General features: G+C 38.3%; 1 protein-coding gene across 2 annotated transcripts; it reads left to right on the top strand.

Annotated features, from left to right (window-relative positions):
• On the top strand, nt 7,127-10,307 carry LOC109850225 (uncharacterized oxidoreductase At1g06690, chloroplastic-like). 2 transcript variants are annotated; one of them, XM_020420188.1, is made up of 10 exons: nt 7,131-7,433; nt 8,135-8,226; nt 8,302-8,342; nt 8,412-8,573; nt 8,662-8,684; nt 8,972-9,043; nt 9,120-9,287; nt 9,548-9,630; nt 9,721-9,783; nt 10,056-10,307. In XM_020420188.1, the coding sequence occupies exons 1-10, from the start codon at nt 7,220-7,222 to the stop codon at nt 10,233-10,235; spliced, it is 1,098 nt and encodes a 365-aa protein (XP_020275777.1). In that variant the 5' UTR covers nt 7,131-7,219; the 3' UTR covers nt 10,236-10,307. The 2 variants fall into 2 exon arrangements, with proteins under 2 accessions (XP_020275776.1, XP_020275777.1); XM_020420187.1 differs by having other exon boundaries at nt 7,127-7,433; nt 9,548-9,783; nt 10,056-10,243.

Genomic DNA, 10,756 nt, shown 5'->3' with positions numbered 1-10,756 from the left:
TGAGAAGCGAGAATTTCATTGTGATCTACTCTCTTGTTGTGCACCTTGCGCACCGGAGGTGCTGCCGAAATTTCCGCTGCGCACAACAAGTGGTATCAGAGCTCCAGGTTGGACTTGGGAGCTTGTTTGAAGATTAGATCGACAACATGGGTGAAACAAGCACATCGGGATCGTCTCTTACGAAGACGATACATAGTTTGAGCATCAATAACATGAAGATTGATGTTCCGAAGTTCGACGGCAAGATTAATTTCGGATTGTGGAGGTGTCAGGTGATGGACGCCTTAGACGCTCAGAATTTGGGGGAGACTCTTGAGTTACAAGAGAAACCTGCCGAGATGGAAGCTAAGGTTTGGAAGAAGATGAATAGTAGGGCGTGTGGAGTTATTCGGTCATGCTTGACGCCGGATCTTATTTATGACGTGATGAACGAGACGTCGGCGAAGAGAATGTGGGAAACACTCAATGAGAAGTATCTTACAAAGAGCATTGAGAATAGGCTTCACTTGAAGAAGAGGTTTTATCAGTTCAAGATGAAGAGGGGAGTTTTCATTAGGGAGCATGTAAACAATTTCATGAAGCTACTTTCAGATATGGCCAATGTGAACATCATGGTTGAGGATGAAGACAAGGCGATGCTACTTTTGTGTTCGTTGCCCGAGGATGATTATGGTACGTTCATTCTCACTATGATCAATAGAAGAACTACTGTTAGCTACAAGTAGGTGACCTCGACGTTGGTAAATTATGAGTTGAGAAAGAATGATGATGAACCCTTTGAGAAGGCATCGGGAGATGCATTAGCAGTTCGAGGCTATAGTCTAAACCGTCACCAAGTCAACCGCTCAAAATTAAAGAACAGAGGTGCCTATAAGAGTGTTAGTAGAAAACAATGTCGTTATTGTAAAGAAGAGGGACATTGGAAGATTAACTGCCCAAAGTAGAAGGATAAAGCCGGAAAGAACAAGGGGAAAGATGTACAAGCTTCAGAAGTGAATGTTACAAAAAATGTTGGCTAACATTCAGATTCAGATTCTTCGGGCTATTCGTGTCTTGCACTATAGTCGATTTGCTATGCCGACTCTACAGAGTGTATGTTGGATTCGGGAGCCATATATCATATTTGTCCTAGGAGGGATTGGTTCCCCAACTTTGAGGAGCTGGAAAGAGGGGATGTCGTGCTTATGGAAAATGACTATGTATACTCTATTGGTGGTATTGGTTCAGTCCGGATCAGGATGTATGACGGTGGAGTGAGGGAGTTAAAAGAAGTGAGGTTAGTGCCGCAGTTGACGAAGAACACCATTTCTCTTGATACTTTAGAGACAGCTTGTTATCGGGTGACCTTAGAGGATGCTACCGTGAAGGTCATGAAGGATTCTATGATAGTGATACGAGGTTTTAGGGAAAACAACATATACTACTTGAAGGGCAAGACAGTTACAGGTGGTCTGGCAGCTTCTATCACTACAGAGGAGGACACTACCATCCTAGAGCACATGAGATTAGGACACACAGGTGATAAGTCCCTACAGTCATTAGCAAAATGGAGCTATTGAAAGGTGCTAAGACCTTCAAGATGGAGATGTGTGAGCATTGTGTACTTGGGAATAAGACTAGAGTGAATTTTGGCACTGTTGTTCACAACACCCAAGGTACATTGGATTACGTTCACACAGATATTTGGGGCCCTTCCAAAAACACATTATTTGGTGGGACCAACTATTTTATCACTTTCATTGATGACTATTCCAGGAGGAATTTGGTATGCTCTATGAAGCATAAACATGATGTCCTGAATATTTTTGTGGAGTGGGAGAAGAAAGTGGAGCTGTACACAAGTAGAAATGTAAAGACTCTACATTCAGATAATGATGGAGAGTATAAGAGTGATCCATTTCTACAGTTTTGTCAGGATTATAGCATTAAGCGACACTTCATAGTTCGAGAGACACCACAACAGAACGGGGTGGCTGAGAGATTGAACCTTACCTTGCTGGAGAAGGTGTAATGTATAATGATGCAGAGTGGTTTGCCTAGATTCTTTTGGACCGAGACATTGGTTTATGCAAGCTATATCGTTAATAGGTTACCATGTACTGTAATACAGGGAAAGACTCCTTTGGAGCATTGGCCTGATTTGGTAGCTAGTGACTATGAGTCACTTAGATATTTAGGTGTCCTGTTTATTATCATGTTAATGATGGTAAATTGAATCTGAGAAAGGCAGTCTTTGTGGGATTTAGAGATGGAGTTAAATGCTTTAAGTTATGGCATCGACAAGACAAGAAGATAGTTGTTAGCAGGAATATCACATTTGATGAGGTGTACATGATGAGGCATCAAGTTCCTCGACAAGTAGAGGAAGACCAGATTCGAGAGATATCGCAGCAGGTGGAGGATGATGTGACTCCACCCACTCCAGATAGCATTGTATCCATTGAGGCTCCTACAAAGATGACACTGGGAGGAGATGGGATGACAGCCAGACAGATAGGGGATACAGTGGATTGTAAAACTCAGGAGTAGGGTCATGTTCATGAGTCTATTATAGCATATAGACCTATAAGGGTGATTCGTCGGCCAGCTAGATATAATGATGTCATAGTCACATATGTATTATTAGTGAAGGTTGTTGATGATATGGTTCCATCCATATTTAGGGAGGCAGAGTCTAACCACGATTCGATTAGGTGGAGGGAAGCTATGGATGAGGATATGCGATCTCTTCAGAAGAACGACACTTAGGAACTTATAAGGCTACCTAAGAGGAGGAAAGCTATTGGTTGCAAGTGGGTATATGCGAAGAAAGGTGGATCTTCTATTGGGGACATTAGGTACAAAGCCAGATTGGTTGCCAAGGGGTATGCACAACTTGAGGATATTGATTACAACAAGGTATTTTCTCCCATTGTAAAGCATTCATCGATTCGGATTTTATTAGCATTGGTGGCACAGCTGGATTTAGATTTGGTCTAGATAGATGTGAAGACAGCCTTTCTACACAGAGTATTAGATGAGGAGATCTACATGACACAACCATTGGGATTCAAAACTATAGGAAAAGAAGATTTGGTGTGCATGCTAAAGAAGTCTCTTTATGGTTTGAAGCAATCTCCGCTACAGTGGTACAAGAGATTCAATAGCTTCATGATTGGCCATGGGTACACGATGAGCTCATATGACCCGTGCGTTTACATACACAAGCTACAGAATGGTGAGTACATATATTTGCTATTATATGTTGATGATATGCTTATTGCTTTTAGAAATTCTTCGCTATTCGAAAGTTGAAAAAGGAACTATCATCCCACTTTGAGATGAAGGATCTTAGAGAAGCAAAGAAGATATTGAGTATGGAGATCGAGAGAGAGATAGGGTGAAGGGGAGATTGAAGCTTACATAGAGGAGTTACTTGCAGAAGATGTTGAAGAAATTCAGCTTTGATGGTAATGCAAAAGAAGTTAGCACTCCATTGGCTCTCCACTTCAAACTTTCAGCTAATATGTCACCTGTTTTAGTTGAGGATAGAGATTATATGTTGAAGATTTCATATGCCAGTGCAGTAGGTAGCTTGATGTATGTGATGATGTGTACGAGGCCAGATTTATCACAGGCCATGAGCATGGTATCGAGGTACATGCATGACCCCGGAAAGGGTCATTGGGAGGCTGTGAAGTGGATTCTACGGTATGTTATAGGCACCGTGGATATTGGATTGATTTTCCAGAAGAGTGAGAAGAATGGGCAGGATTGTATTGGTTACGTGGATTCAGACTATGCGGGGGATCTTAACAAACGTTGGTCTACTTTAGGATATGTGTTTACATTGGCAGGAGCACCAGTTTGTTGGAGATGTACACTTCAGTCTACAGTTACTCTCTACTACAAAGGTGGAGTATATGGCGGTGACTAAAATTATGAAGGAGGCTTTGTTCTTACATGGATTGTTGGAGGACTTGGGGATTGCACAGGAGACCCTTCGGGTATATTGTGATAGCATGTCGGCTATCTATTTGGCAAAGAACCATATTTATCATGCACACACGAAGCATATTGATGTCAGATTCCACTTTGTTCGTGATGTTTTGGATGATAGAGACGTCATATTGAAGAAGATCCACACAAAGAACAACTCTGCGGATATGTTGACCAAAGTTGTTTTCGGTGTGAAGTTTGGTCACTGTTTGAAACTATTGAGCATTCTTCAATGTTGAGGGCTTTTGGAGGCCATTTGGGTGAACTACGTTCAACTTGATTCCTTGGGCAATATGATACGTAGGTAGTCTTTCAAATAAAGCCGGTTGGATTTGTTGATTTCAATGGGGGGAAGATTGTTTGAGCTCTCGTTTAGGTTCCCGACTTGTTATGGATTGAGTCCGTTATCGTGGGTAGATTCTACTTCGTACTAGACGCAACAAGTGGGACATATGGATGATTTGGTGTCGGCTCAGTTTTGGGAGAAACTTTGCCGATGTGGAGATTTGTTGAGAACTCAAAAAATGAAACAGAAAAACTAGATTTTCTGTCATAAGTCGACTCATGCACATACATAAGTCGACTTATGGCAAGTCGACTTATGTCCGTGCATGAGTCGACTTACGTTCTGCCTTCTAGTTGTCAGTTTCATCTCGGTCAAGTCGACTTATGGACACTGTTAAGTCGACCTACGTTCTGCTCTCTAGTTGTTGTTTTGCGCTCTGTCAAGTCGACTTATGCCGACTGTTAAGTCGACTTATGGTAAGTCAACTTGTTCCCTCTGATAAGTCGACTTACGACGGTTTTGCAGGCTGAGTTTGGTTTCCTGTTTGGATTCTGTTTGGGTTTGATATAAGTAGGAATATGTTGACTTCTAGGGTTTAAGCAAGGACGTTTTGAGCAGTCTTTGAGAGGAGATTGTTGCATCCAATTGTGGGAGAGTTGTGAGAGATCTAGAGGCTTTGTTTTAGGGTTTATTTGGTGAGATTTGTAACCCTATTTGTATTCTCTTGATTTCTAATCGTAAGAACTCCCCCTCCTTGCCCCGTGGACGTAGGCAACTTGCCGAACCATGTAAAATTCGTTTGTCTTGTTGTGGTATTGTGTTTGGCTTATTTGTTATGATTTATCCCGTTCTTGTTCATGTGGTTTCGAGCTTCCGCCGCGCACAACAGATATAAAGTTCACAAAATAATTTGGTCATATCATACAAGAGGTGTTTAAATATAACAAAAATTTTCAAATCAGAGCCCATTATATGTTCACGGTATCTAGAAAGTTAAAGATTCCATCCTTAGATTATCAAATTTTACTTCAAATTCATTAATCTAATAGTCAAAACTTATATGTTCACCGTATCGGAAACGTTAAGATTCCATCTCTAAATTATCAAAATTGACTTTAAATTTATTAATCTAATGATTAAAACAGTTTCAATTGTAGGATCATACATAGCCAAATTCTATCTTTCCATCCCAAAACCTAGACGTTGTTTGTTCCTTTACTGTCACAACAATTACAATTAAGACGACAACTTTTCTTTCTACTACACTCATCAATACGCCCAGACAAATAGTTGTCCGCATTCTAGGCTGTTGATTCCAGGCCAAAACAGACAAAGATAACGAGTGGCTTATGAAAAAAGATCAAGTGAATGATGCATAATGCTCCGTACGCATAAAAAAATCCCACGACACATGTTTTTCTCGTACTCATGAAACACGAGGCTAGATATCTCAAGTTAGTATTCGTGGTAAGATTATGGACGTTTGCGAAGATTTCACAGAGCCCCCTTAAATTTCGTAGTCTTTGACATAAACCCACTAAACTTTAGAAATGTCACTTACTCCTCTTATGTTTTGCCAGCTAACTCCACCAACTAATTACACTGGTTGATCTAACTGTGCACGTAAAAATCACGTGCGTCCAAATGACCAAAATGTCCATGATGGAAAAGAAAATCCCTTTCTCGTTTTTCTTTCTTTTAATAATTGTGAGGGTAATTTTCACACAACCCCTCAAACTCTGGTCCAAGCTTGGTCCAATTTTGACCAAAATGTGCTCAATTGATAAATTCAATTCAATTTAATGAGAGCATTGCTTTGAAAAAGAGTATTTGGTCTTTTTACTAGTTGATCTAACACCATAAGAGGGGTCAGTTGAAAAAAGTGAAGACGTTTTGGGTTTTTTTCGTAAGATCCCAAACATAAGAGGGTTAAGTGAGATTGTTAAAGTGCAGGGGGAATATGTAAAAATACGCCAAACTCAAACTTAGGGGCTGTTTGGTTGTATGTTTTTACCATGTAAAAGGATGGAAAGTGTAAAAAAGTGGGTCCCAATGTCAGCTTTCATCACTTTCAATTGTTTATTTGTAGTTGTGAAAATAGTGTAAAGTGATTTCATATGCTGATGTGGCTTGTAAAGTGATTTCATAAAAAAAAGACATGATTTTAGGAGAAAGCTGACATTGAAGTCAGGAAAAAATAATAAAAAATAATTCCAACCAATATGATCATTTGAGTAGGGACCAATTTTTACACTTTCCAAACAAACAATTAAAGTTACATTTACAAACCAAACAAGCAATTTATGATTCCAATGGAATAAAAAACAAACAAAGAAAAATATAAAAGTAAAATTGATGAGGTGGACAACAACTTTCTAATTTGTGTCATAAATACACAACTTTACCAACAACAACCAAACAACCCCTTACTCTTGTGCTTTGTTTAGGAGTTTACTTAAAGAAAGGCACTGAAAGTTAAATAATGGAAAGGCAAAAGAGGGAATGGAAGTGAAAAGAAAAAATGTTGTTTGGGAGTTTAATAAGGGAAGCAGAAGTAAATTTGGTTTACCTTGTTTGGGAGTTCTAATAAAGATGAGGGAAGTGAAGTGAATATGTATAAAGTTACATAAATACCCTTACATATTGGATGTGAATTTATCTTAGCCATTGATTTTAATGTTTTAATGATATAATTGTCTTATCACATTGTAAAATTTTATATTGGTTTCATTCCATCCTCTACCACAAATTGGAGGGGAGGAAAATGAAAGGAAATTCAACCTTCCATTCCATCCTCTAACCCCTAAAAAAACTCCCAAACAAGGTGAAATTTCACTTTTAACCCCCATCCATTAAGCCCCATCCAAACAAGGTGTTGATATTTCCTCTATAAAATTTGAACCACTTGTGTAATAGATACTGAACTTAGCTTGAGTTTAATTCCGAGGATCTCCAATGGCTCTTCAAGTGAGTGGTACAGGCTTTGGTTTGATCCATGGCAGCAGAGGAGGGTTTAGAGTCCGAGGTGTCGCATCGGAAAGCATGCCAGCGAAAAAAGTGGAGGGCGGGAAGGTGAAGTTGGGGGGGACGGAGGTGAAGGTGACAAAGCTTGGGATTGGAGCTTGGTCATGGGGTGATACTGGTTACTGGAATGACTCTCAATGGGATGGTAATTGATTATACTCGATGATTTTGCTCAGATGTCAAAATTTTGGGTAATACCTGATCTATCTGAATTTTCTGCGTTATGTTTGGTATATCATTTAGATCGGGCGCTTCTTCCTTCAAAGGAGATGATATATAGTTTCTGCTTCATAATCATAATTGTAAGATAACTTCAGATAAAAAGTAAAAATTTCCCTTAAAGTTTTTCTCCAAAAAAAAAAAAAAAAAAATCCCTAACAAAACTTATGAAAGGAAACTCTGGCTGTAAATTTTCAGTTGTTGCTCAAAAAGAGTTAATTGCGTATAGACCCCCTCTATTGTGGTTCTTTTGAAAGTACTACCCGTGTATTTTCTTTGTTTTAGATAGAATCGCGGATTTTTTTTTTCTTTTGCCCTCGGATAGACACATTAATTTCACCTTGAGAGAGTACCTGCTGAAAGTTCACCAAGGGCATACTCAATCCAGGGGTCTATCTGCAACAACAAACCATATGAGTAGTAAGTTGGAATTGGTGGTACTACAAGGGGTCTATGTGCTATTAACCCTAATTTGTTTATCAGTGTTTAACGTAACAGAGTGGCCATACAGCACATTTTATTTTCAAGGGGTTTTCAGCTTTATTTATGGTTGAATTATTACTAAAAACTCCAAATTGCAAATGTTTAATTTACTTAACTGCTTCCATATTTTAACCACTAAGACAGATAGGAAGCAAAAGGAAGCAAAGGCAGCTTTTGATGCAAGTATTGATGGCGGCATAACCTTGTTTGACACAGCTGAAGTCTATGGTGCAGGGGTACATATAACTTCCATCAACTGAAAATTTTTTCATACCACAAGTCAAAATGTCATGATATTTTCCTCTCTGCAGATAATGATGGGGGCAGTGAACTCTGAAACTTTACTTGGCGAGTAAGCTCCTGTTTGATAAACTTCTTATCCTAATCTGTGAACATATTTACTATTTTTTTTTGGGGGCAGTTTCATCAAAGAGAGGAAGAAAAATGATTCAGTTGAGGTTGCAGTCGCGACGAAATTTGCAGCTTTGCCATGGAGATTTGGCCGAGGAAGTGTTCTCTCTGCTCTCCAAGCTTCATTATCTCGCATTGGTCTCTCCTCTGTTGATCTCTATCAGCTCCATTGGTCAGCTCGCAAATTCTTTTTAATATTTCTTCTTCAAATTAGTTTACAATTTATAGTAACAAATTCGATGTTTGGTGATAATTTTCAGGCCTGGTTTTTGGGGGAATGAAGGTATAGCTAGACTCAATTTCTTTTTCTACTTTAAATTGATTGGTTAATTGCAGATAGACCCCCTGCGGGTCTATTGTTGCAGATAGACTCCTGGAGTGAAATCTTTGACTTTTTTTATCCTCGGTAAATCTACTTGTCAAAAGAACAAATATCTCTTTCTCTGAGGGTGAAAAAGTCAAAAGTTTTGGCTCTCAATTTATCTGCAACAAATAGAACTTCGGGATCTATCCGCAATTAACCCTAAATTGTTTAATGCAGTCCTTCAATGCATTGCCAATATGATTCAGGATATATTGATGGCCTTGGAGATGCTTTTGAGAAGGGACTTGTAAAAGCTGTTGGGGTCTCAAACTACAATGGTAATTAGCCAATTAAATTTGTGCTTATGTGCTTTCTATAATAGAAATTATTAATATTTTTTGTTGTGTGAACCAGAAAAACAACTTAGAGATGCTTATGCTCGGCTGAAGAAGAGAGGAATACCTTTAGCTGCAAACCAAGTAAATTACAGTTTGATATATAGAAATCCTGAGATTAATGGTGTGAAGGCTACTTGTGATGAACTAGGAATCACTCTGATTGCTTATTCTCCAATGGCTCAAGGTATTAATTTTTTCTTCGTTAAATTCATATATATTTTCGTTTATTTACTTCTGCTAAAATTAGTTTGAAGAATATTTTTAGCTTGTTTAAACATGGTAATCGACTGCCGTCCTCTGTATGGTTTTGATCATTCATTTAGTGTGTCAACTTTTTTATCAACAAATTGCTTCATCTCTAAAGTTTGGTTGCTTATGTTCTAATATCTAGGACAATACATGCCATATCTTTGCTCATTCATTTCTACATCTCTAAAACTTCAGGTATTCTTACTGGAAAATACACTCCAGAGAGACCTCCTACAGGTCCTAGGGGCAAAGTATACACTCCTGAGTACCTCACTAAGGTAAGAAGATTGTTCACAGTTTTTCTTGTGTTTTATTTTATCATCTTATTTAGCTTACTTTTTTCTGAATTTCTCCTTCTATGTACACAGTTGCAACCTCTGATGACCAGAATCAAAGAGATTGCACAAAATTACAGCAGATCTCCAACCCAGGTTCTATATCTTTCATCATTAACAATAGGCTTAATGTTGATGAATTTCTCCGAAGAGTACTTAACTGGTTATCATTTTCTTAACCTGGCAGTTTATTGTTCATTAATCGAGTTTGACGTATTCATAGTCTACTACTATCACAGCTCAATTTGTTAGCTTTATCATAGCACAATTTGATCTTCTTTTTTTTCCTCTTTACTGAAAAACTTTACGATTAAAGATCTATTGACATTAGTTATCCTCCTTTTTTTTCTTTTCTTTTTTAACTGCAGGTGGTTTTGAACTGGTTAACATGTCAGGATAATGTAATACCTATCCCTGGAGCAAAAAATGCAGAACAGGCTAAAGAATTTGTTGGTGCTCTTGGATGGAGACTCACTGATGAAGAAGTTGAAGAGCTCAGATCACTGGCAGCACAAATACCTCCTGCTACTGGACTCCCCTTCGAATAAATGTTAAGCAATCTTATGCAAAGAATTAAAAATAATATTGAAAGAGGCAGAAAAACTCTATGGTTGCATTCATTGAAAGCATGACATGAACAATGTACCATTACCAATACCTATACGCTATTTGATAATAATTAAAATTTCAATTCTAGAATTTTCATTTCCAAAAATCACTGTTTGGAAAGAGTTGCCGATTCTAGAGAATTTTCAATCCAGATTTTTCGAAGCTGGCAGAATTTAATTTCTAAACTAGTGAACCAAACGGTATATTACACCCAACGCAATGTTATCAACATCCAAATTCTTTATGAACATCTACTGCTACTATATTGAGCGGATCAAAGTTTAAAAGCTCTAATATATATAGAAGTCAATAACTAGAATATATACCTAATACAATGCTAACAACTAAGATCACCACCAAAACACAGTACAAACCTAGTTGAACTTTCCTACACATTTCACCATCTCCCTACGCACGCAGTCGAATCTCTAAGACATATCGAAATCCATCCTAACGTATC

Source organism: Asparagus officinalis, chromosome 7, assembly GCF_001876935.1.
Source record: "Asparagus officinalis chromosome 7, Aspof.V1, whole genome shotgun sequence".
In the NCBI taxonomy this organism is placed as follows: Eukaryota; Viridiplantae; Streptophyta; class Magnoliopsida; order Asparagales; family Asparagaceae; genus Asparagus; species Asparagus officinalis.
The sequence above is the reverse complement of the archived record's forward strand: the minus strand, read 5'-3'. Positions and strand labels throughout refer to the sequence as shown.

Bases quoted from the DNA above. Each gene is read 5' to 3' on its own strand.
- LOC109850225 (XM_020420187.1), top strand. From the start codon at position 7,220: ATGGCTCTTCAAGTGAGTGGTACAGGCTTTGGTTTGATCCATGGCAGC. The intron at 8,343-8,411 runs GTAAGCTCCTGT...TTTTGGGGGCAG, and splicing joins TCTGAAACTTTACTTGGCGA to TTTCATCAAAGAGAGGAAGA. The intron at 8,685-8,971 runs GTATAGCTAGAC...AATATGATTCAG, and splicing joins TGGTTTTTGGGGGAATGAAG to GATATATTGATGGCCTTGGA.